This window comes from Rhynchophorus ferrugineus, unplaced genomic scaffold (assembly GCF_030347505.1).
Source record: "Rhynchophorus ferrugineus isolate W39M unplaced genomic scaffold, kcgeb_rfMv2 rfM11, whole genome shotgun sequence".
In the NCBI taxonomy this organism is placed as follows: Eukaryota; Metazoa; Arthropoda; class Insecta; order Coleoptera; family Curculionidae; genus Rhynchophorus; species Rhynchophorus ferrugineus.
The window spans coordinates 11,475,440-11,502,118 of record NW_027472590.1 but is presented as its reverse complement, the minus strand read 5'-3'; the positions used below and the strand labels follow the sequence as shown (position 1 = coordinate 11,502,118).

Genomic DNA, 26,679 nt, shown 5'->3' with positions numbered 1-26,679 from the left:
GTGCAATTTTATTTTGTGAGCGAATTGTTGCTAATATTAATGAAATAAAAAAAGTTTTTCCTGTACCACCAGGTGCATCTAAGAAATAAATCCCTCCAGTTTCATCATTTGTTACTTTCATAAGAGTTTCAAATACATACTTCTGTTGTTCATTTAACAGTGGAAGATTTGTTTGAATTTATTCTTTCAAAGCGTTGAGATCATACAGTCTTTCTCGATGCAACTCTTGGTTAAAAGCGTCATGCATTGGACGATTGGGCGCGGTCAGGCCTAATTGAATTAATAGTTTGTTTGACATTATCAAGCACATGTCCTCAATTGAAATCAATGCTTCATTTTAAATTTCTTCACTGATTTGTATATTTGGATTTCCCATTCTATTCCGTATTTGATACAAAATATCATCACACATATAATCTTTGTACTTCATCCACAAATCAATTGGGTTTGATGGGAAGCATGTAGATATGATTATAGAAAACAATGTTCGTATTTGATGAGTGTGTGATGATATTACAGCATCATTGAGAGTTTGATCCCAATGAGCGTCATTTTCAAGCAATTGCAAACGTTGACAGGCTTCTCTGTAGGATCCACACAATTCACCATCAACAGTTCGTAACTGTTGGAATGATGTTGGGCCACGTACATTGACTAATAGCAGTCGTAAATAAAAACATTCATCATTGCTTGGATGTACTGAATAAATCCGGCCAATCGCATCGGTGGAATATACATCTGTATATCCTGGAACTGGTTTTCCTTGTTTCCGTCGTATAAATCTCCTTGAGGATTGATTCCAGGTATAATATTTTGGCATTTCAGAATATAGCAATGTTTGTGCGAAATCATCGTTTTGGCATGTCTCAAAAAAACTGGTTAATGTAGTAGATGGTGGCTGAGCAGCTCTTTGTACTGCGTTCTGTGCTGTAAAATACACTCTTTGTCCATTTTCTAAATGCACAGCTAAGTGAACAACAGAAGGGTGTCTCTCATGAATAGGAAAAGAAAATATTCGCCAAACTGCTTCATTACTACTGACATAGCGGCCCATTTGGTATTGGGTAACTTCATCATTAGAATTCTCTGCACCAATTTCAATCACAGCCATATCACTCCCTTTGCTTACATATTTGCAAATGTATTTAATCGATTTCACTGAATGGCAAGATTCAACGTTGATGTGTGCTTTGAATGTCTTTGATAAAATGGGTGAATATGGAACAATCCAACGATTATCTATTTCAATATCTTGTTGATTTAATTTGACAATTGTTGATTTTCCATTGTCTGCTGTCGATCTGCGACGATACAATGGATAACCGTCATTACCAGTAATTGTTTCCGATATTAATGTCCGTGGATATCGTTTTGAACATTTACCATCCATCATACACGGTGAATTTTGATTAAGAGTTCCACAGGGACCATGTATCATGTTTTTGATAACTACCTCATGCAATCCAGGATCTACTTGTACATTAGGGATTTCAGCTGATATCACTGCATCAACTTCATTTGGCCTTATCTTTTCAACCAACCAAATCAAAATGTGTGCATGTGGCAATCCTCGTTTCTGCCACTCCACAGAATACATCCAGCAGCGTGTCTCACCAAACACATTATGTTTTACGATGAAATTCATTAAAGATTTCAACTTTTGTCTAAAGACTCTGGCTGTAATATCATGACGATCAATGGATGATTTCCCAGGTAATAACTCCTGCTTAATTTCTATCCATTGCGGATTGCATGTAAATGTGATGAACAAATCTGCTGTACCATAATGACGAACATACGACATGGCATCTTGAGCATATTCGTGCATATGCCGAGGGCTTCCGATGTATGTTGCTGGAAGAATAGTCATCCGACCGACATTCTGTGCATTTCCATCAGTATTAATCGCATCTCGAAGGTGAATATACTCTTCAGATCGGAGTTTGGTTTGATTCAACCTGATGAATGTTAATCTCTCCGTTTCAATTTTAACATACATGTCATCAACATATTTGTGATATAATCGCCGACATTTCAATATGCGATTATCTGCATTTTCCCGAATCATTAGGCGGTATGAATAATAGTTCATTGAACTGACTTTTTTGTTGGTTTCAGAACCTGTAAACAGATTTTGTTTTAATAACATTCAAATATAAAATTAAAATACATAATATAGTGACTGAGATATTATCGCCATAGCTAAACTAATATTTTAGTTACCTGTAATGGGATTTATCATTTTTATTGATAAATCGTAGCCATCTTCACCTTGCCAAAATATAATGGGATATTGCAGTGCATCATATGAGCGGTGTGTTTCCTTTATAGGTTGTAATTGAAAATTCCGACGATGTAAAACAATATCACGGGATTCCAAGTTTTCTCCAACTACAACGATAGCAACTTCATCAACAGTTGGTGCATTAAAACGTCTTGTATGTTGACCTGCAGGTGTTTTATCAGCTCTGATTACAATTTTGTGATTATCGGATGGCATCAGATCCAGGGCAGTTTTAAACAATATAATCAATTGATTGTGTTGATGAAATAAAGTTTGTAATTGTTCTACAATAGACCTTTTTACTAAATTGTTATGTGCACAACGCAGATCAATTTCTTGTGGTGAATTGCCCATAAAATAAATTTGCAGGAATTTGTTGTCGCTATCTGACACTGGTAACAGTGAACCTGCTCTGTGATATATTTGCCCTTGTATCTGTAAATAAAAAAAATATTATGGTGTGGTATAAATTAATGGATTGTCAATGATCAAACTTAAATAATATTTGATCTTAAAAAGTATATATTTAGTTTTAACTAATATCTATCAAATATAAAATATAATAAAAGTGTCACTGAAAATGAATCACCATATAATATGATGACTAAGTGATATATTTCGTAATGATTAAGAAATTGAAGATTAGTAACACATCTTAACTTTGGTGACAGAAAATTTTGTTCGCTAAAATAATTATGAGTAACTGCTATAATACATACCTTGAAAGTTGGCATAAAATTTTCCCGAACTGCATTTGTTGCCCCAAATGAAGTCATTTGAAAGCAATTGTTATATTGTTGAATATGTGTCAAAAAGTGTATAGAATCTGTTCCTATTCCTGAAACCAATGAGTACAATGGTTCTGGTGGTGGATCCAATTGTATCAATTTCACTTTACCATTTGCGCAACACAATCCATTGGCTTCGTTTTTGTATTTTAATGCCTTACAGTGTGAGCAAACCAAGTTCATAGAACCAATAACAACACATTGGTAGTTACTGTAGTCAATTGACACATCGTAACTGAAAGCAGCTGGATTCAAACTTGCGCGATTATTAGTTGAATGTCGCGCTCGCGCTTCACGCGAATCAAATATAAATTATTTTTTCACTAATCACGAACTAAACAAACACTAACTAACTAAACACTCTGCACAAAACACGATATACGAATTTGTTTCGTGTATCACTTGACAATTCATCTGTCATCTGTCAAAAGTCATCTGTAACAGACAACTTTTTTTTTTAAATTTGATATGACTTGAACTCAAATCCTTTTAAGCCGTACAAATTGTTTTATTTATTTAAAATTTGAATTAAATTTTAAACAAATAAAAAATTTTAAATAAATAAAACAATTCGTACGGATTAAAAGGATTTGAGTTCAAGTCATATCAAATTTAAAAAAAAAAAGTTGTCTGTTACAGATGACTTTTGACAGATGACAGATGAATTGTCAACTGATACACGAAACAAATTCAAACAAAAAGGGCTATTTTTAGGGTTTTTCCAGCAATAATTCTAATTTTTCTCGCCGTAAAAACCATCCCTGAACTTCAACGAACATTTTAAAAAAAGATTTGGCCAAATTGGTCCAGGCGTTGTTGAGTTATGCGCTTAGGAACATATTTTGCGATTCATTTTTATATATAAGATAATTGGTACTACTTTCCGTTAATAGATCCGCTTTTCATCGCCAGTCACACTAAGTAACTGAATGTTCTTCTTTTTTTTTGCCTTGAGAGAAATTAAACCGCGATGTTGACTACATGGCGTATTGTTGAAAACTTCATTTCCCTTTTAGATCCTTCCCATAGAATATAACCATCTTGAAAGAGTAGATTCATCGTTTACTATGCTGTTAGAAATTTCTTTGGGAGTATTTTTTAAAGATATTTGAAAGTCTAAGGGTTGTTATTTAGAGTGGACCTACAGTTTAACGTGGCCTGCGAAGCATCGTCTTCGGCATTAAGCCTTCTGACTGGCGAGTGACCAACTTAGAAATTACCCCAGAACGCACTCGGTCTTACTTAGTGGCGCGACTGGGATCATTTTCCTTGTCGGATTTTGTACTCTTGCCTAGGACAATCACAAATATTAAACAATCACAAACATAAATTTATGACCATACCCCAGAAGGATTCGAACCTGCGACTATCACAACAGTAGGTGGACCGTTATCTCTCTTTGGGAGTTTGAGTTGGGTTTTCGTCCAAAAAGTCTTACAATTCATTGTTTTCAAACTTTTGGCCCTCTGGACCATTCTCTGTCATTGACATCAAAATCATGACTTTTAATGGGGTATTTGGAAAAATCTATTTAAGCTTTTGAAAGCTGAACCTTTAATGAATATGCCGTTAAGACTACGTTTCAAAATTTAAATTATATTCCGTGATATAACTGTTTAGTGATGCGGCATCTAAAAATGAAACTTTAAACGCGTTTTTCTCGAACCGATTTTTTCATAATTTTAAAGGTTAACCCTTTAAGAACATATCATAAGGAGGACTTTTCAAAATTTGAGTTATTTTCGAAGGTACCTTAAGTTCTACTGAGCGATTTACTTGGAACTTGATGCCTATACATTCTTCTATCGTATCAAAGCAAAACTATAACAAAATTTGGAATTTTATGATTTTTACAAAATTCGGGAAATTAAAACAAAATCCTATCATTTCAAACGTTTGGCGAGAAAATTTTATATGACTAGATTAGAATACCCAGAATAGAGAATTAAATCATTGAACCCAAAACCGACAATTGGGATGTGACAGCGCAGCATTGCCATAAGTTTATAAAAGGGCTTCATGTATATCAGTGAACATTGAGGAAGTCAATGATACTAAATGAAAACGCGCTAATTTATTTAGACAAATGTATTTGTTTTGTAATGTATTTTTTTTCCTTTCTTAATACATTGATACTTGAAGTTCCTCTTATATGAATTGTTTATATATTATTATACATTCATTAATTATTCTGAAATATTAGCAATTAATTTTAGTTTATATTTAGAATTTAGTAACTTATTTGGGTAAATTTATTTCGTTTTGGAATATTTTTTTATTGATGAAATTGAAAGTTTATTGCTCAAAATCGAAAAACTAATTGATTTTTTGCAGTGTTTAGCACAGCCGGGTTAGTGGGCATGACTGGCTTCTTGATTCCTGAAGCCATTTCAGTCATACAGTATGTTACACGACAATTTGGTATTGTTGGAAAAGGTGTACTAAATCATCAGTGTAATTACCAAATATTACTCTTAAGTAATAAAAAGATCAAGATCCAATAGAAATATTAGATATTGTTTAAACACATTTAGTTTTGACAAGGCTTCAAATACAAACAAAAACGATCATTTCAACACCTATTAATTAGTCACTTGTAATCAACTAATAATAATCGTTAGCAATTAGTATGTTTTGTATAAATAACGGAAACTAGGCCATTAAAGTAAATGTTTTGTGAAGCATTGTTGTGGTGCAAAAACATTTAGATATATATCATCAAATATCCTCAAATATGACCAACGATAATACATCTTTTTGTTAATGCATAACTTGGTATATCTTTCTTCATTCGTTTAGTATTTAATTAATTGACTTATATGTTTACCTAAGATTCCCTAATTTTTTTCTAGCTCTATTTATAATTAACCATTTGATGGAGATTGTTAACCATTGTTAGTTATTTAACTAATTTATATCTGTTAACCATCTCAATAAATATATTTTAATAATTGTAATGCTTGTAGCATGGCATTTTATTTTTGAACGATAATTTTGGTCCATATGCCATTGTTGCGTTTTATTTTTTTTGAAATCATATGATATAATGTTTATATCTTAACCATGCTTCCCTTATTCATTTATTCCTATCCTTAGATACAGGAAGATCGCATATCTTTATTTTTGTATAATGCAGTCCCATGTTTATCTCCATCTGCTCAGATTCTGTATTTTATTTTTATTTTAGACTCCTGTTTTATATTTGTAAAATGTTCTAACATTTTTTCATCATATTTTAATATAAATGAGGACTTTTTTTAGTATTGTATCTATATAAATTGTAAATATGGCCTACCTTAGTTCGAAATCATCTAAAATTATAAAGTGCTATATTTTTGTTGTAGTTATTTTTTTATTAGTTCATATTTTAGTTAAGTTCTTAAACTTTTGTGAAAAAAATCAATACCCCTATCCTGTTGCTTATAACTATCCAGACTTTTTTCTTCTCCATATTCTATCTATATTTTATTTACAGAAATATATCTTTAATAGTACCTATTATTTAACAGTGCTAAACCAAGAAACGCAGCTTAAATCCCAAATAGTTGGGAGTTAAACTCGACCCTCTTTCACCATACGCTTTATTGTTTTACTTTATTTTCACGAAACTAACGAAGATTCTCAATTGTTTCAGGCGTAATATCACCGGGCGTATCGGTACCGGTACAGATCCCATCCCAGTCCGCCGAGATCACGTCCAACCTGGCCTCGAACTACTGGCCGCGGATTCAGTGATCGCAACTTTTCGGGTTCCCTACCGCTACGAGCCTGCTCGTGCACCAGGAGAACCCGTCGTCGGTGCTGAACCATCCCACATCAATCGCCACGCCGCCATCAACCGCCGTCATGCCGGTACAAAGCGCCACTCCTCCCAACCAAGAAACTTCGTAATCGAACCGAGTGAGTGTTGTCGTTAATCCCGTGAAGAGTATCGTGATGTGGAGCGTTCTTTCGGGCCACAGCGACGTCTGATGGGAATAGGAACCTTATCTTTCCCGGGCTGTATATAAATTATTAAAAATTTCATGATATTCATAAGGAAATTTTCACGCATCTAATGAATCGAGGAATATCCTTATCTTGATTATAATTGTATTGTAAATAGCGATATATATATAGGGTATCCGAATCACGTAATAATTGTGTTATTGAAAAATCTATCGGTATTGGGTATTTAAAAAATGGGCAGGCAGTTGAAACTCCTCAACAAACTGTATTTATTGTCTTGATAATGCCTCTGTTTCCCAACTATCCGTTGAGATAAAAGTATTTTTGTTAAAAAAATCAGCACTTCATTGTTATTTAATCAATATAACAAATAGTCTTACTCTGTAATAAAAATGATTTTGTTTTTTATTGTTTTGAGTTTCAAAAAGTTTTTGAGTGAGTCTAACTTGCATGATTTTGCAAACCTAAAGGATTTTTCCAATTTTTGCAGAATAATTTATATAATACTAAATACTACTAATTGAAAAAATATTGTTATTCTTTACAATTGATGCATTCAAGTCACCATTGTGACCATCTTTTATCCGAAAATAACCATCAAACCTTCGTAATTTTAAGGTCTAACTCAAATATTGCGTGATTTTCGGAATATCCATATATAAAACTGTGTTAAAACATGTACATAACCAACACACTGGAAATACATAACGCAGGGTATTATTTAATACTTAGCGACGTTTGAAATTTAACGCGATATAACAAAACCAAAACAAAAAAAAATGAGGAAAGTCGTCGCCTGTAAATTTTGTAAAGTCGTTTTTAACAAGTCATGTAACATAAGAACTTAGCATATTAACAGATATAGGGTTACGTAAGCAATTACTTAAGCAATGTATTTGAGTAGAGAACAGTTTAATAATAATTGATTTTTACTGTATATACCAGCCAAACTTAACGATAAATATAAAGTCAATTTAACATACTTGAAATTTCGTTGCAATATGTAGCTAGCAATAAAAAAATCCCCTGAAATGAAACGCGAATATTCGAAATTTACTGGTGGTTTATTATATATATATATTAATTGATTTATATTTGTATTCCAGAGGTCGCATGTTCGATATTATAAATCACCAATAAATCGATATTGTGACTAGACTATCCCTAATATTTATTTGATAATTATTAACAGTATTTTAGGACTAATTTTCGGTTGCATCAATACGAATAACGCATTAACCTGTTCCTAAAGTTAAGAAGACGATATTAAGCTTCCGAACATTATTCTGTATAGCTAGTTAAGAGTTTAGATGTAACAGATCAATGTTGGTAAATAAGTTATTGTTGCTGTGATTAATTGTAATAAGGACATAACATTTAAAGAGCACTACTTGTAGCACACTTTTTCTGTGTAGATGTGTAAAATTAGTTTGTGGAATAAAGATTAGTGAACAAATTATTTTTGTTTTATTAGTGAAAATACCCTCGATGCCTTGTAGGTTGTATTTCAGGATAAATCATTGGTCATCAGTTAGTCGGAGCATCTGCACATTTTACAAACAACTGTATACACAAAACAGGAAAATATGTCATGGGTCACGAGGAATAGTGGGTTAAATCACAAGTTAACTAACGAACATTAAAAAGGCTAATGGTATGGACGATGATTTTTTTAAATTAATTTCCTAGAACGTCAACAATCTGCCCGTGGGTAATAAGTATTATTATATGATTTCCGTTGTATAATATAACCATTCTAACATGTAGTAGATCACTTCAGTAAGTGATCTATTGCACAACTTATAATCTAAATCTTATTCTAGATACTATTCTAACTTATATTAAAGTCTATCCTAACTGATTCTAAAAACTATTCTAGCTTACTGTAGAGATTATTAAATCTCACTCTATGTGTCTATTAATCAGTTCGTATGGCAGTTTGCGTTTGAGCCTACGCACTTCACTGTCATAGCGCACAGTTAACTATTTGGCGAGTGTATTGGGATGCACTAACAGTCTTTCAAAATACTTCGCACTAACACTCGGAATAACACTCGTTATGGGTCCTATGGGGATATCGCGCTGAATCAGTTTGTTGGATATGTAATATGGAGCATCGACGATGACTCGCAACACTTTATTCTGGAACCTCTGGAGGATATCTATGTTAGATTTGCTAGTAGTACCCCACAGTTCAATACCATAGGTTCTAATGGGCTTAAGTATTGACTTATACAGCAAAACTTTATTATCTAATGATAATTTAGATTTACGTCCTATCAGCCAATTTATTTGGTTTAGTTGAAACTCAAGCTGTTTGCGTTTTGTAGCTATATGTTTTTTCCATGTCAAACGTCAATCGAAATGCATTCCCAGATATTTAACATTGTCTGCTTGTGGAAGTTCATGATTATTCAATTTTACGGAGGGACATGTTCTTCTACAAAGAGTGAATACACATGGGTAGATTTTGTCTCATTTGCATTGATACGCCATGTTTTCAACCACAATTCGACATGGACGATGATGATGAGGACCACATAAAACTATCGCAGCAAAAGTGCACGAGTAGAGCTCCATGGAAAGAACATTCAGGGAAGGGCTGCGAATGCCAAATCCTTTAAAAGGGAAGACAGAACAGTTAGCTACATACGTAGTAGTACAAGGATAAAAAATGTTGGGGTTCAATGAACCGCAAGAACTCCAAAAGAAGCCTACAATTTGAACTGCTTTCTTCCTATAGTCAAGAATAGAGTAGTTTCCGTAATGATTTATGCGGTAATATCGTGGCATTCAGCTAGATCTCTCATTCCAATCACTACCTTGATTACTGCGAATTATTATATCAACATTCTCATTGATGAAGTTCTTAGAATGACTAGTATATTGTTGCCAAATACGCACACATCGCCAAGAAAGTTTCAGAGGAAGGAGCATCAGAATATCATCAAACATCTTCGTTGGTCTGAGAAACAGAGAGTGATTCCATCTTCAACATCATTGAAGCAATTGGCGGACGTTTTAGTACAATAATTCGACAACATTCCTCTGTAAATTACTTAGATATTTTATGAATCTATTTTGCGAGGAATTATAGCAGTTTTAAAACCAAAAGATGGGTCAACACCTTATTAATAAGTAGGTATTGTGTATATCAGGTGTTCATATTATTTTGTCCGTTCCCCATATTTAAAATAATATCTTGTCATTAGTATAACAGAACATCGTATATTATTCACCAAACCTCTGTACTGCAGATGAGTTTAGAATTAAGTACTAGGTCCTAATGTATGTACCTACATGAATATAGAGATCTCTTTTATTTGTGAAAAAAAAGAATGAACGATTTAAAATTTCCTGTTTTATTTTCTGTTACTTTCTCAAAAATGCATATGACCATATAATAAGTAAATCGTAAATTTTAATCAAATAAATATAGTGCTTTAAATTGAAATTCTGGATATGTTGTGGAAACCACATGATTCACTACATCATCACCATTGCAGACATACATATGGAGTCTATTTGATCCTCCATCATGATTTTTATGTTAATAAACTTAATAAATGCTAAGGTATCTTGATATTGGTAGCTTATGACGTTTTCTTTGATATTAAAGACCTTTCTTTTATTCATAAAATGCTGTAGCTATTCTATATATAAATGAAATGTTTCTTTTCTGTATCTTCTTTATAATTGTGATGATGATTTCGAGGTAGGATTCAAAGAAAGATTCTATAGTTGATCTTGGAATTAATAAATAATTGGCTCTTTCTTTGGTGGCTACAATGCAACTCAGAAGATCATTAGATACAATATGGCGGACCAATTACAGTGAATAATCATAAATATTTTATATATATTTCACTAGAATTGAAAATAATCCAAAGACGCCGACTATGTTTATTTCTTTGGATATTTCTTCTAAATGCTCGAACGATTATGCTTACAAAACCTGATCAAAAGGCAGGACAGGACAAGAGGATGCGATATCAACATTATTTGAGAAACTTCTGTTAAAACGTATTAAAGCATTTATATAAATACCAGATTTCCGGTTTGGATTCCAATACTCGACAATCGATCAAGTGCACAGAGTAATAGCGGTTGTTGAAAAGGCATTCGAAGAAACGAAATACTGCCTTGTAATACCCTATGGTGTTTGGCACCAATGAGCAAATTGCTACCGCAGAATTATGGTCGACTACAGGTCTCATAGCTTTTCGAAAGAAAATTTAGAATCTCGCATGAAGGGGTATTCTCAATACTGAAACGGAGTTTTCGGCTGGTGTTCTACAGGGTAGTGTCTTGGGACAACTCCTATATCTGCTCTATATTGCTGATATATTGCCCAACAACAAAAGAAAGAGTACTTGGAACATTTCCATCTCTGTCTAAGGCTGTAGAAAAATTACCACTAGAGGTCAGCAAGATCTATAAATGGACTAGAGACTAGAAAATACAGCTTAATAGCTCCAAATCTATCCATGTTTATTTTGCGTTGAGGCGAAATGACAAATACCTAATTTTGCCATTTAATTAGCATTAGAATTAGCAAAATACCTCGGAATATATATCGTTGGAAGGTCAAATTGGAAACATCATGTTAGATAAAAAGCAGAGCAGATTAGACTCAAAGTTAAGCATCTGTACTGGTTAGTCGGAAGATACTCTTAACTTACACAAAGTTAAAACTTAAAACAAAGTTACGATTAGCAATGCTTATCGGTATGTAACCAACGAAGAGCTGCACGACGACCTCGCAATAAGTGATCCAAGATTTCGCCTTAAAACATGAAATAAGGTTGCTAAAATACAGCAACGTGGAAGCGATACAGCTACTGGACAACACGCAGAAAATCAGAAGATTGAAGGGAACCAAACCACACGAACTTAGTATAGTGTATAAGAGTACTTTTAACTTTAGCTTAAGTACATACTGATGTATTAATCCCATATTCGCCTTACTTGTGTATTGTAAATACAACAGTAGAAATTAATTAATTTGTAAATTAAGATTGTACTAAGCATATCTAATGTAAGATGTAATTAATTTTTTTTTAATCTTCAAAAGAGAGTTGCTATATAGTGTGACTGATATAGGGTACTGAATAGTATAAGAAATCTGTTCATATAAACGTACTTCATACATTTTTCTTTAAATTTTGATCTCATTTTGACGAGACCTTTGGTATTTGGATATTTGGTAACTTATTCAGATATTTTACTCCTTCTTTTCATTAACCTACCTAGGCATTCGGAGTTCAGTGTCCTTCGTTACCTTTTTAAGTATTACAGCAACAGTACTGAGCTCGATCAACGTTGATTCTTCACATTTCTAACAAGTTCATCCCGTGCTCATTCGACAGGAGAGAGGTCTGGCTATGGTGATAGCCATTTCATTATTTGTAAAATTTCCTCATTGTGTTTTTTTTTTCTCTAGATGACACAATGTGAACTTTTTGTGAACAATTTTGACGAATGGTTAAGACCATTATCAGAAATTTTAATCATATGGCAGGGCTTATTAAAAATATGAAATTTGGATGCACCCGTCCATAGCAAATTTTTTATGTGTTTCCTTGCCAGTCTATTTATTTTATGAGTACTAGTTAGTCTCCTTTTTTTGACTGAATAAAACTGTCTTTTATACTGTCTTATTCAATAATAGTACACTTTTGTAAGCAAAAGCCCTTATTTCAAAAAAGATGAAAAAAAGATAAAGATACCAGAGTCTAGTTCTGGAAAATCCCCGCAAGCGCACAAGGATATGTTTGCAACGTTGCCAGTTTTTAAAAATTATACGTATACCTGAAGAATGTAATATAAATAGAATAAATTATTAGTTAAATGATTTTGTATATTTTTCGTCCCCTATAATATAAAAAGTGTAATGTGAAGAACCTTTTATAAAATTCTTTTATCTTAAAATAAAATTTTGAAAAGAAAAGTAAAAATAAAACAATATGTAGTTATTTATCAATATATAAACACTACAGTGACAAACTAAAGTTATAGTTCTTGTAAATTATTATAAATTATAATATATATTCTGGAATTCACAAATTAACCTAAAACCTCAAGTTTACTGTATATTATTTTAAGCTTCTACATGGTGTCTAAGTTATTTAAACTTTTATGAACATATTTAATTTTAGGAAAAAGAAAAAATAAAACAACATGTAAGGTAACAAATATAATTTACTTATTAATATATAAAAGCACAAGAATATACTTATTTTAAAAATTACTCAATAACTCATTTGCACGGCACTATAAAATTCATTATCTTATCATTCTTCATTATTTCCTCATTTCATCACTTTCAATTTACTCAATAAAAGCAAAAAATGCAATTCCAATAGTATACATTCATGACTATATTCTTTTAACAATTCATATTTTCCACCATTTATTATGATTAATAGGTACTTTACCCACGCTTCAGTACTTGTAGTCTCACTTTTATGTTTTGTAACTGTGTAATTTAGTTAGTTTGCTTGCTGAATAGTATATAAATCTATGAGTGAATAAACCTAGTCTTTTCAAATGGCGATTACTTAAATTAGCTCGTGTTTCATCCAATATAGTATCCATTCGAGTTTTAGTAGCTAGTGGGGCATCATTTTTATTTGACTTTAATAGCATTCACCTCCCACTCTTTGATACACGCTTAAGAATTCCTGATCGCTTACGCTCAAATTTAGAAATACGAGTATTTTTACCAAAACAGTAACCTCTAACCTTAAAATTCTTCAAGCGAGCCAAACTTCGATTTTTATTGTTCAATTTTAATCGTGTTGATTGACTAGTGAGATCTACTTTTTCGACAATACTCACAAAACGATGATTTATCTATTACTGATTACTATTTATAATCAAAATATGTATAGTACAAGAACAAATATAAATGATTCAGTACGTTACAAAACAGAACTCCTATCAATGCCAGGGTTAAATCCAAAATGGCCGTTGTACTACGTTGGATTCCACCTCTCGATTGCTTGTAAATGGCAACGTCGCATAATCAGGCGGAAACTACCGAAGGTTACCGAATAACGCCTGAGGTTCTCCAGAAATAACCACTACTGTTAAATATGAAAACCTTTGTGGCGAGGCAACAGAGTGCAAATGTTGTTTGATAAATGTAAACGCTTCCTTTAGTGTTTGTTAATTTATATATATGGGTATGTGTAATTTTATGACTATTTAAAAAAAAATTATTATAATTAATTACCTTTACGTAAGGAAGACCAAGAGTATAATCTATTAGGTTACATAAAATTATATTTACGACCTATTTGGTAAATCATAGAAGATAATTTGCACGAAATTAACTTGAATACACATTTGTTCATCCTGATTTCAATCTGCACGTTAGTTTTATTATATTTACATAACACCTGAGTCTACTTTACTTAAAGCAAAGTATGTACTTTGCCTAGCTCTCATTACAACAAACTCATTTTATCTAACTGAGTATAGATAGAACTCTGAGCTTATGAACCCTAATAACAATTACACAAATGTTAAATATATGACTTGTCTCGATACAAGAGCCAGCATAGAAAGGAGGAAGAAAAGTTAGTAGAGGGCGCTGTGACTTGTATCCAGAGGGTATAAATTACCAGGGATCAAAAAAAGTTTCTCTTTTGTTCCAAGGCCATAAGTGGTGTATTAATTCCGTCCCGTCCCGAATCATAAGTGATTCGTAAAAACAAATGTCACAAAGTGCACTGAACTCTCCACTAACAACTAACAGTTTTTGACATTGTAAAGCAATAATTAAAACATTACACCATAATTGATATAAAAGCAATCATTAAAACCGCCAACTCTAACAAATCAATTGGCGGTGTGGCAACCTTTGCGGTTATAAAACACGCATATCGGTATATATTTTTAAAATAACGGATAATAAGTAAGAAAACCAGTAATTTTGTTGATCATTATATGAATGATAAACCTCAATACCAACATGTTTATTTAAATGCTCATTTCAGGTCAACAAAAAAAAGTAATCTTTTTACCAATGCAATGTTACGAAAAAAAACCCTGCAAACAACAAAAGTCCAGAAGATAGTTCAAAAGACAAAGGTACATATAAATTAAGCACAGTTATATAATAAAATATAAGGATTATATTACATAATATAATATATAGTACATTAAAGGGTACCAAATTCCTGTAAAACTTGTTAATTATTTAACAATAGCGACGAAGTTTCATTTGGAATGGTAATCTCTTGGCCTTCTTCCGCTAGCTCATTAACCACTTCCTCCTCTACAATAGGAAACCTACTTTTTAACTGTCTGTTATGTATAGAAAATCCTATTCCGAAGAACAATATCAGCAATAAGGTCATTGAAATATCTGAAATGAAACTAGAACTATAAACATCCCAACGTATCGTGATGATCTACCTTTCAAATCAAAAGGAATGGCGATTACCGCGTTACGTTCTGACAGCGCTCTTATGCCATTTACAAGCAAGTATGGAAAATTGCTTTCGCAAAAAGCAGAGACACCATAAACAAAAGCGAAAGATCCCAGAAAAGGCAGGGCGACTGCCAAGCCATAATGTGTATTTCGGGACTGTAACACGTAACACAATATCCAGGTTACGACTAACAGCGCCCACAATCCGGAATTTTCGTTATTTTTTGATGAGGCACCTAATTATACAAAGTAATATTATAGTCCTTTCAAAGTTTTTTTAGTAATGCGTCATGGATATACGTGACGTCGAAACCGCAATGTTGCCGCATCAGATCTGAGTTTTAGTTCAGTTTGGCTTTGACATACAACAAAATTCTAATGTAAATAAAATTATTGAACAAACATCCTATCAAATATAATCTATTTTAACACTATAGTCTATCTAAAAACTACAGTTAATTATACAGCCACAATAATATCATATCACTATTGTTTTCAAGAATTCTGCATACGTCTGACAGCTGGTTGCCGTCCGGTTGTCAGATGTACGCTAAATTATTCAAAATATTAGTTATAATTACTATAAGTTATAAACTGGCAAACATTATTTTAGCCCTTTGATTATTTTGATAAATTTTAAGTCGCTCCCTAATATATCATAATACTTTATTTGAAAATGCCGAAAAAAAAAAAAGATATTCAGGGTCACAAATTGATTGCGGCTTTAATAGGTTATTTCGAAAAGGAACCAGATAATGGAAGCACCCTTTTGCCGGTAAATTCCGTTAGAGAGGTAATTATTGATGATATTAAATAATATAAGTCCCTACAATTTTATTGAAAATGTTTTTAGAGGGGTTGCTGCCATGCTAAATATTAGTGTGGATACTGTCAATAACATCGCTTACAAAATGAAGAAGAAAATCCGTCTACATACAAAGTGGGTGATGAATCTTGACCATCTTGATATTGGCTCTATTGGAGACCAAATATACGAAGTGTATAAGAACAGTTACTACACAAACTATTTTATCGATATAAACATAATTTAATAGCATTATTTTAGAAGAATTTGGGACATGCACCTTTTTGAGGGATGCAAGACATTCTTTCATACACCCTTACAGGACATAGGGTTTAAATGGTGTAAAGATAACCCTCGCAGAAGTTTAATAGAACTTCCAGACATTACCTTAAAAATAATTAAATTTTTATAGGCATAAAATAAGACCAAGGAAGATAAACTATTTGAATTTGTGTATCTTGATGAAACCTGAATATTTCAAAATGGTTCATTGTGGTACTCTTGGCAAGACAGTAACAAAAAAAAGTGTAAAGACATGATAATAATGACATGTAAAAAATTGACGGAAAAAGGTAAAAGTTACAACAGCATTCGATTAAGCTTTGTTGGTCATAATATTTATTAATTAATTGCAGATATATTGCTGGTCAAGAAGGATATTCCATCAAAAACTGTTTGGATGTGTGGAATGAAGCATTGTCAACCATAACACCTTCGGTTTGGATGAACTCGATAAGACATACAGAGGAATAATTGATAAATGGTGGAATAGTGAATATGTTTTAGGCAGATTGGAAATTAACAGTTTAGTGATAGAATTGGACAGTGAGTCGGAAAGTGAAAGTGACTGAAGGAAACTTTCAGGATGTGATAATGCTGGAAATTCCTGAGACAGAGTGATGACAGGGTATGCACATAATTAATTGAATATAACTGTAGAAAATGGTATTGTAGGGCGCTAAAGATTTGTGTACACAGATATGATTGTAATTGTTCAAAATGGTGTACACAGATAATAGAAGAAAAAATAAAATATACAGTGATACCAAGATGACTTGACAAGTAAACACACCACCAAATAAGTTTCTCAGATATACAATTGTTAATTAGGTGGATTAGGCCTACAGGGGGATACCACTACATAAAAAACACGCCTAGAAACTCTACTTCATGGATGGTGTGGAAAAAATTTCAATGTAAACAAAACAAATCTAACCTTCAAACTATTATACCTGTGTTCTTAATTGTAGTTTTAAGCTCTTCGATAATATATGTATTAGATGTACTATGATGTTAAAATAAATTATATTCGATAACATTTTTGTTCTATTATTTTATTTAGATTAGAATTTTCTTGTATGTCAAAGGCAAACTGAACTAAATCTCAGAGTTGATGCGGCAACATTGCAATGTTTCGACGTCACAAAAATCCATGACGCATTACTAAAAAAACTTTGAATAGACTATATATGCTTGTGTTAGTGTTCGTTCTGATCAGTGACGTCGGTTATCATGTGAAATATCGATGGGAACTACCTAAACAATAATCTATCCAAAATAATAGTGAACTCACGTCATCATGATGAAAATTAGTTTTAAAATGAGATTGTAGTTATCTTTGAATTTGGCGTATGCCCACTACCCCGCATACTATAAACCATAGAAAAGAATAAACTATATTGCCTTATTTTCTAATGGCGGTATATACTTTTCTCCAGTTTATCCACATAGTTGATCAAGTGAAAACAACAAATAAATCTAGGATATTTAGATTTTGTGTTACATTAATAATTCTATAGGAATAATAATTAAATTGTTATGTTATTCTTGGAGATTTAATATACACTGGATTTAAAATATGGAAGAACAAAAGTAAGAGCAGAATGTAAGGTTAATTTAATAAAAATTATAAAATTCTAACACCATCAATTTTAAAAAATAGTGCGAATGTTAGTTGCCTAATTTATAAAACATTATTTTCAACGACACCGAGTAGGTATCAACATATGCCAAAATTTATTGATAACAAGAACAAAGAAGAAAATTATTCTTGTTGTGTTGGAAGTATTTAATTCATTAATGAGGTTTGTCCATTAAAAATAGTAGCAAAAATTGTGTAATTGGTAATAATTAGACATTTATTTTAAACATGATATATTTTAGCAATGATTTAATTTATAATAGGTGAGATGTAGTTAGAATTTGTAGAGTGATAGTCGAACACTGTAAAATTCAGGGTATCAGAGAAAAATAAATTAGAAATGCTACGATGCAAGAACTGTGATACAAGAAACTGAACACGTGGTGAGTGATACTATGAAATAATTAAATTTTCTAACAAAAGTAGATCTGTATCAAATAAACAAAATATAAAATTATCAACGACACCATAATGACCTAATGACAAACGAGGAAAAGAGAACGCATTTTTATATAAGAGTATTAAACAAATTATTGTTTTTTAAAAATAATGATGAATTGACTGCTGGAGATTTTTTTTAGATTTCACTTTAAAAGTACGATCATCCATATGAAAACTCAATGTAGTCAAGGACAGGACATATAGTAATTACATTTTTATTATTCCATTTTATTCAATATATTTTTTTAATAAAATGTTATTTCACAAATTTTGCAATGTTTATTTCCTTACTTATATAAAGTTCTAACATTTAATCAGATATTTATCAAATTTGTGTATATTTATTTATAAAGAAAAGGGGTAAGTAAAGGAAGCTGTATATACGCGTGCGCCAAACCTGAATTATTCTCTGTTTGAAAAATAAATGGAGCTCAATATGCGCATGTGCCAAATCCGGAGATATTTGTTAAGTAATGTTTCCTATAAAACTCCGCCGGTTGTTAAATGTCTGTAAAATTCTTCAAAACATTAGTGATAATAATAAGGGGGTATAAACAGGCAAACATTGTTTTGGCGATTTGCTTGTTTTGGTAAATTTCAATTCGCTACTTGATACTTGTAATTATTCTGATTGAAGCCAATGCGTACCAATAAACAGCCAGTCAGAAACAGATTGCGCAGAAATATTCAGAAAATAACAGTAAACTCATGTCATCAAAATTTATGACATTGCATTGTTGCCGCATTAATTTTGAGTTTTAATTCATTTTGGTCTTGACAGATAATTATATTCTAATTTGAATAAAAAAAATGAAATTAAAAAAGTTATCAAATATAATTTATCTTAATGTTATAGCACATCTCATGCATATATTATCTCGTTCCTGTTCAAAATAACTGATTAGAGTCGTAATATTCTGACTCTGACATGCGTAGCATATTGAAATTTATTAAAACAAAGTGTAGAAACAAAGTTTGCCAGTTTATAATCTGGAATTATTATCACTAATGTTTTGAAGAATTTTGCGGATGTTTGACAACAATGCGAAATTTATAGACTGGCGCGGTCAATGTTCAATTCGTTCGAACGTATCAAACACTATTTTATCTCTTTTTAATTAGAATACAATAAGAATGAAGATATTGTTTGATTTTAAAACAAATTTACAATTTGCGTTGCTGTTGCCAATTGTCAATGCGAAAATTAGAGGTTATAAATCGGCAAACGCGAGCTAAAATTGTCGCTGTGGCAATATTGCAGCTCCGCCATATCACAATTGTTGATTATGGTTTCAATGATTCGACAACGTAAACAATGGCGATTTAGATATCAATTACAAAGAATGGTATAGAGAACCAAAAAAGTCCAAAGGCAATGAATTGCAAGACTTATTGGACCGAAATCCCGCTCGAAATCTCAAAGAACTTTCAGACTGGTCATCAGTTGAATAATCAACTGTTTCCAGACGTTTACGTGTGATGGGAATCGCGGTTACATTAGTTGTCAAGCAAAAAAAATCATTTTCTGTGGTGTATTGAGATTGAAACATCAACGAGAGCAATTGAGAACATCCGAAAGAAAAGTGGATCTATTACGGCAATTTCATACGGAAAAGTACTTCAATGTTCCTATGCAATGGTGCCATCAGAAAGCTGTAGTATGTCGAAAGAAACTATTACTGTAGATGTTTTCCGACATCGATTGAACAAATTGAACGATATAATGTTATAAAAAAGACTAAAAATGGTAAGTAACAGATGCAAAGTCAAATTTTGATAAATTTGAATAAAACCAGACAGCCATTCACAATTTAAACGTTTTTTATATTATATACAGTTCAGTTAATATTATTGTTATATATTTGTAGCTTTAGTAGTATTTAGTCGATTTTTACATTCGTTTGAATGTAATTTGAAAGAAAACAACGGAAAAATATTTAAGTAATTCATAAAAACCACATGAAGTACTGAAGTTGTGTAAAAAATATTATCGAGTGACATAAAAACAACTAAATCAAAAACATATAAATAAATTGTATAAAAATCAATTAACAAAATTCATAAACTAAAACACTTACCTACTGCAAAAACACAAAAGGACGATAATATAAAACCACTCAACAAAAATATACCTTGAACAGCACACAATGGTTTTTTAAAACGCTTGAGACACAACAATAAAAATGTACCATTACATAAACCAATAAATGAAGCAAGTATCCAATTGCCTATAATATTATATACATACACATTATATATACAATCTTTATAAATCAACTTACCCAGAGATGATATAATGACAATTAAACTAGCAAGGGCAAAACCACATAAGAAAACACAATAATCAATAAACCAAGGTCCAAAAAAACAAATCAAGATGCCACAAATTATTAAAATTGAGTACATAATTTTCCATTGAATATCTAAAAATTCAAGATTATAAAAAAATACATACATGTATGTATGTATGTGATAAAAATAGGTATTTATGGAACAAAGCTGAAATATTAATTAATAATACCATATTCGACACAATCTTCTTCCCAGTTCGAGATATCACATCCAAACGATATGGCAGGTACATAAAGTGAGGTTCTGTAATTTAAGGTTGACACCATAGTGAACACATAACCTGTGCCTTTAACAATGCTGTATTGCTGTTTAAATTTAAGATATTCCACTTTTTGTTTAACTGGAATGCCATATTTATGAATATCTGCAATGGTAATCATTTTATTTATTGCACCAAAGTATAGATCTTCGCTCATTTGAGGTATTTTACTGATAAACATGTAATATGGCACTGTTGAAATGTTTGTGGGGTCGCAGTTGGGAAAAAGGCCTGTATAATTTGATGGTGCTTGGGCACTAACATATATTGAATTTGTATCATAGACAATTTTTTGGTATGGAGCTACCTCTGTTTCAAAACTATGATTACAACCTCCTGGAATAGGGTCTAGAATTGGAAACATATTTCTATTTATTGAAACAATTCACTCCTTAATATTATACAAACCATTGTAGTCATATGTGTTAATAATAAGTAATGCATTTAACGGTTTGTCAATATTCTTAAATCGATTAATAAAAAATGTTATGGGCCTGTTGGTATAATTAGACATCATATTTTTCCCCCAGTATAGTCCTACGTTTGTTCCATTAACATGTCTAGATGGTTTAGTCTCTTTTGAGTATGATAAAGTAACACTTTCGATGTATGTATGAACTTGAAATATAAGAAAACGACAGTTGTCATTCAGACCAAGTAAAATTACAGCAGTAGTATCTTCTGACAAAACATAATTGTTTTTATATAAACCTTGACAATCAAGAGAATACAAATCAATAACTATACCTGAAATGATTATAAAATGTTTACCATGTATTTTTCGTTGATTCCAATGATCTCTTACTTGATTCATTAGATCCATGAACGGGTCGTGTAAAATATATAAGTTCCATGAAAAGAAAACACAGACACAAACTGAACATAATTTTTTCTGCCAAACAAAATTAAATTATAAAATAACAAACATTACTCGAACCTAACCTAAGTTTATAAAATGAACAGTTTCCCTCCCCACAACCAACATTACACGAATAATCGATAATCTTATTGTTGCTTCAGTGCAGTTTAACTAGTGGTCGGTAGAGGCGTGCGGATCACAATATGGTCGCGGCTAATCAATGAACGTATAGTACGCTAGTATTAAGAGTAAAATGTGAAAAATGAAGTTTAAAGTGAATGAATAGCTTTTTGTTGAAAATGGGGAAGGACCAGGAACTTTTAGAAGCTGCTAGGAAAGGAAATACAGCTGTTGTAGAGAAGATTTTGGGACAGAGAGCTAAAAGGAGTGGTCCTCTAGCAAGGTGGGTTATAATCAGCTGTCAAAGTATACTATTTGTTTTTAAATACAATAACTCCTTTAAATGAAATTACCTCTTGTATGCTATACATTACATTGTGATGTCTATTCGTATATTGTTCTATTTCGCGTGTTCAAACCATGGAAAAATATTGTTTTTAATCATTGAGAAAATTAAGGTTATATTACTGTTTTCATCGTACATTAATTGTTTTCCTTTAAAGTTATTTTTCAATTGTATTAATACACATATTTTCTGACTTGTTATAAAGAAATGTTTAACAAATAAAATATTGTTACATCAAAATTTCTGTGCTAAACCACTTGTAATTATTTATACAAATTATAACAGTTTTTTAAATGTTGTTAATGTAATTAACTTTTAGATATCAGGTTGTCTCGCAACCCAATTATGCCTATGACCTTGTTTTTTTTTTAATATACATAACACAGCTAATCATTTATGGTATAACATGTTAAAAGTTTCATTTTATAGTTTAGTATGTTTTATACGAATTAATATTTTGTACGATACATTGCAATATTGCCACCGTGATTTTGTTATCACTCATTTCTTATCTGTGATGTTTAATTTTCATTCACAAATAACAACATTGAATGTAGACATCGCGTGAAAATGGAATCGATCGATTTTGTTTTGGAAGTTCCGCCACACCCCGGTTTTTACTTGTGGACCCTTTTACCCAAGTTATTTAATAAATATAGAGATATAGTTCAGTCATAAAATACAGTTAAAAAAATATTGTTGAGAAAAATTAATTTTACTTTATTTGACTTAACATTTTGTATATCTATTTTATATAAATTTTCAAGTAATTATTTACTATTAACTAAAATGTAATAAGTTCAATTTTCATTATTGAAATATTTGTTTTGTGATATTTCGTTCTTTTGTTAATTACTTTTTCATTAAATATGTGAAATTATATTTGGCAATATAACTAAACGATTGTGAAGGCACTATTTTTTATTTTGTTTTTTATTTACTTGCTTTCTGTTTCGTGAATTTCTACCTACATATCTAGTATATACTTCGTACATATCTAGACATGATCATTTAAAAGTTTATTTTCTGATTTGCCGCCTTTCTTTTTATAAATAGTTTTGTATATGTTTTTTTTAACAAATGATCCATTTTGAGGCGACAATATTTTCAAAACAGTTTTTCTTTTGGCTTCTTTTATAATATTTATCGAATTTATATTTGTATATATATTTCCGGATGTATATATTTAGATAATATTTATATTTAAATCAAAAAATAAAATAAATTGTAGGTGTTAAGAGGTAATTAAATAAGATGTTTTAGTTAACATTAGGCGTATGAGAAAGTTTTGTTCTCCGGGGCAAAGATAATATTAATCTCAATTCTGATTCTTTGTTCCTCTAATTAACAATATCTCAACACCTAACAGAATGGTCGCTCTGTTTCTCTTTTTCAAAAGTATTATCAGTTTATTATAAGTATTCAAAAAATTATCTAGATATTTGAACGGTCCATACGTACCAAGAAGTTTCCAGCAAATATTTAGAATTGTTGATTTTGTAAATATTTTGGTCATTTTCATATTTGTTCTTGTACCTATATTGTTTCTTCACGATGGTTCCGATTCCTGAGCATCTACATCAGCTAAGACTCATTAATATCAAAGAACATAATGCCCCTAATATTTTACTGTTGCTATTGATGTGGACAATTTTTCGGATTATTCAAATTCGATGTTGTTTTTGTGCAATTTTAGTTTACAGTAGTAACTGAAACATTTACTTGTTTTAATTACATCTCAAATTATATATGCTTAATACAATATTAATTTATGAAATTAACTTATTACGATTGTTCTCTTGTACTTGCATCAGTATGTTAGCAGGATGAATGTAGGATAATTCCATGAGTATGTATTTCCAAAATTTTCACAGAAATTTGAATTAGACTACTTAAGCTAAGGTTGAGATTAAACACTGATAACACTATACAAGTTCATGTGGTTTGGTTTGCTTGCGATTCTATTTTGTTGTGGTTTAGTAACCCTATTTCATGTTTTAAGGCGAAATTTTGTTTTAATCGCATTTTATGTGAAACATCGTGTAGGCATTGTTAATTCATGGAAGAACTTTGTTTTGCCATTAGTTGGTTTGCTGTTGTAGTTCAACCCCATATTTTAAAGTAATAGTCAAATTTATAATAGACTGATAAACCATAATCAAAGAATATCCTTTTGATTTTAGATGAAATTGGGAATATCGTCCTATTAGTCTTTCCATACTAACTAGATTAACCTAACCTGCTTTGCTATTCTTTAACGCGATGAAAATGTATTAATAATACATTATATTAATATTATATGTGTCTTATATGCCAAGTAGTACACTACACGAAACAAATCTTATCCCATAGAGAAATAGAGATTTAACTTCATAGGAAATTTTGGCGAAATGTTTCGCGACGTCCAACATGTATATGTGGCTACGTTTAACATATTACTTGTTTTATTCGCTATGCTAAGAGCCGCGACGGAATTTGATTGGTTCATTACATTGGATGGTTTGTTTATTTTGCACGCCATTTTCAATATGCCCTATATTGAAAACAGTGTGGATAGCTCTTTATAACGTCTATACATTGAATTATTATTTTATTTTATTACTATATACAAGTCGGTAGTTAAAATGCATTCCAGTTCTAGGAAGTGTAGTGTGCCCGGATGCACAGAAAGTGAGGAAATTTATCATCGTTTTCCATATTAAAAAATCGATCTTTAAGAAATGGGTAGAAAACATTAAAAATCCTAAACTGGTTGGGTTAAACATGAAACAGATTTATGGTCGTTACCATGTGAGACATTTTTGTGATACATTTAAACTTTCCTTAACTTTAAGTACTTATGAACAATTTAGTGATGGTGAAAATAATACCACGAGCCCAGAATATGTACAAATGGAAGTGGAACAAAATCAAAATTATATAGAAGGTAAATTGAAGGAGTAAGGCACATTTCTGTTCATAATTGTTACCATTAATTTCCAAACTGTCTTACTATATTTGTAGTGCCAATTTTCATCGTTCCAGGCCCACAACCAGGGAGTTCGAAGCAAGTATCATCGATATTTGAACAAACTCCAGAAGGTAATGGTAAACTTTGTATTCATTCAGCCAGTTTCCCTCTTTCTGCTCATTCTTACTGTTCATTACTTGACTCTATAACGTCAGTCCAGATGTTCCTATAAGAGCAAACAAGATTTTATGTTGTACCGTGGTGTACATCTCAGTTTATTTACTAAAACTTTTTAAAAAAGAAACGAAGTGTGATTTTTGTTTACATATAATTATGAATAAATCAGTAGATCCAGAAATTGAGACTCATTTTATAGAGGCAAGACAATATCTTGTGCCCCAGACTCTAACAAAATTGTTTTATTATACTGTCAGTAGGTCTTTGAGCTATGTCTTATTTTATTCAGCGATTTTGCCACATGTCACAAATTTTTATCAAATGTTAAAAAAGTAAATTTAAAACCCTTCAATTGTACATTCCATAATGATCTTTCGGATCAAAATATTAAAGTACTAACGGAGAGATGGAAGAGATAATTTTGATTTGCAATGCACCAAAGTTGTTTGCTTATGGTTTTATATATATGTATATAATATTTATATTTTATAGATATATTTATTTTTATATTATATTTATATATTGTAGATAAATTTACATTATAAATTTATATTTTTTGTATATATTTTTTTTTGTATTTATTTATTTTTACAGATTATATTTATATTTATTTTTAAATATTATATTTATATGTATATTTAATTGAATTTAATTTAATAAATTTATTTCAGAAAAAAATTGTTTTTTATTTAAATTTCATTTGTTAATTAAACATGACGTCAAGGCTGTCACGTGCCAAACATTACTAATGAGCCAATCAAATGTCTTTGCAATAAAATATTTTTCTTACAGGTGTTTGTAATGGAGATTTAAATTGACCAATGAAATTACTTGAATGGCCCATTATGGCTCCCTCTGGATGTTGGGCAAAGCAAAACTTTGCGCCAGAGTGCTCTATTGGGTTGTATCTCTATTACTCTATGTGTTATCAACATATACTATTGTTTAATCAACATTATCACCATCAGTCATCCTCCACCAGTGGACAT

The 26,679-nt window shown here is 31.3% G+C and overlaps 5 protein-coding genes across 16 annotated transcripts in view; 3 read left to right on the top strand and 2 right to left on the bottom strand.

Moving 5' to 3' along the window:
* toy (paired box 6 protein twin of eyeless) overlaps positions 1 to 6,940 on the top strand; it is an 86,014-nt gene extending 79,074 nt beyond the window's left edge. For all 3 annotated transcript variants that reach the window (XM_076417577.1, XM_076417578.1, XM_076417576.1), the window contains exon 9: positions 6,707 to 6,940. In XM_076417577.1, the coding sequence (XP_076273692.1) occupies positions 6,707 to 6,807 (101 nt within the window). In that variant the 3' untranslated portion in view covers positions 6,808 to 6,940. The remainder of the gene's footprint in view (positions 1 to 6,706) is intronic.
* LOC143204766 (uncharacterized) lies at positions 202 to 3,358 on the bottom strand. The gene is made up of 4 exons (XM_076417562.1): positions 3,004 to 3,358; positions 2,449 to 2,719; positions 2,224 to 2,391; positions 202 to 2,121 (listed from the first exon to the last, which is right to left on the bottom strand). The coding sequence occupies exons 1-4, from the start codon at positions 3,253 to 3,255 to the stop codon at positions 338 to 340; spliced, it is 2,475 nt and encodes an 824-aa protein (XP_076273677.1). The 5' UTR covers positions 3,256 to 3,358; the 3' UTR covers positions 202 to 337.
* An 8,198-nt stretch (positions 6,941 to 15,138) lies between the features above and the next one.
* On the bottom strand, positions 15,139 to 22,224 carry LOC143204768 (transmembrane 7 superfamily member 3). Of its 7 annotated transcripts, XM_076417568.1 has the most exons (8): positions 22,044 to 22,221; positions 21,647 to 21,985; positions 21,410 to 21,586; positions 21,149 to 21,343; positions 20,910 to 21,050; positions 20,706 to 20,855; positions 15,445 to 15,696; positions 15,139 to 15,394 (listed from the first exon to the last, which is right to left on the bottom strand). In XM_076417568.1, exons 1-8 carry the CDS (start codon positions 22,120 to 22,122, stop codon positions 15,219 to 15,221), a joined length of 1,509 nt encoding a protein of 502 aa, XP_076273683.1. In that variant the 5' UTR covers positions 22,123 to 22,221; the 3' UTR covers positions 15,139 to 15,218. The 7 variants fall into 7 exon arrangements, with proteins under 7 accessions (XP_076273683.1, XP_076273682.1, XP_076273681.1 ...); XM_076417567.1 differs by having other exon boundaries at positions 21,149 to 21,586; positions 21,647 to 21,949; positions 22,010 to 22,224; XM_076417566.1 differs by having other exon boundaries at positions 21,149 to 21,586.
* Positions 22,225 to 22,254: 30 nt separating this feature from the next.
* The window catches only part of LOC143204765 (ankyrin repeat and SAM domain-containing protein 1A), a 79,983-nt gene continuing 75,558 nt past the window's right edge, over positions 22,255 to 26,679 (top strand). For all 4 annotated transcript variants that reach the window (XM_076417561.1, XM_076417560.1, XM_076417558.1 and 1 more), the window contains exon 1: positions 22,255 to 22,500. In XM_076417561.1, coding sequence (XP_076273676.1) covers positions 22,376 to 22,500 — 125 coding nt within the window. In that variant the 5' untranslated portion in view covers positions 22,255 to 22,375. The remainder of the gene's footprint in view (positions 22,501 to 26,679) is intronic.
* LOC143204415 (uncharacterized) lies at positions 25,196 to 25,896 on the top strand. The gene is made up of 2 exons (XM_076416945.1): positions 25,196 to 25,489; positions 25,567 to 25,896. Exons 1-2 carry the CDS (start codon positions 25,327 to 25,329, stop codon positions 25,743 to 25,745), a joined length of 342 nt encoding a protein of 113 aa, XP_076273060.1. The 5' UTR covers positions 25,196 to 25,326; the 3' UTR covers positions 25,746 to 25,896.

Coding starts and splice junctions, on each gene's coding strand:
- LOC143204766 (XM_076417562.1), bottom strand. CDS start 3,255: ATGAACTTGGTTTGCTCACACTGTAAGGCATTAAAATACAAAAACGAA. Junction 2,720..3,003: donor ATTTTATGCCAACTTTCAAG/GTATGTATTATA, acceptor TTTTATTTACAG/ATACAAGGGCAAATATATCA. Junction 2,392..2,448: donor AGCTGATAAAACACCTGCAG/GTCAACATACAA, acceptor CTATCGTTGTAG/TTGGAGAAAACTTGGAATCC.
- LOC143204768 (XM_076417566.1), bottom strand. CDS start 22,122: ATGTTCAGTTTGTGTCTGTGTTTTCTTTTCATGGAACTTATATATTTT. Junction 20,856..20,909: donor TGTCATTATATCATCTCTGG/GTAAGTTGATTT, acceptor ATAATATTATAG/GCAATTGGATACTTGCTTCA. Junction 15,395..15,444: donor CATTCCTTTTGATTTGAAAG/GTAGATCATCAC, acceptor GTTTCATTTCAG/ATATTTCAATGACCTTATTG.
- LOC143204415 (XM_076416945.1), top strand. CDS start 25,327: ATGAAACAGATTTATGGTCGTTACCATGTGAGACATTTTTGTGATACA. Junction 25,490..25,566: donor AAATCAAAATTATATAGAAG/GTAAATTGAAGG, acceptor CTATATTTGTAG/TGCCAATTTTCATCGTTCCA.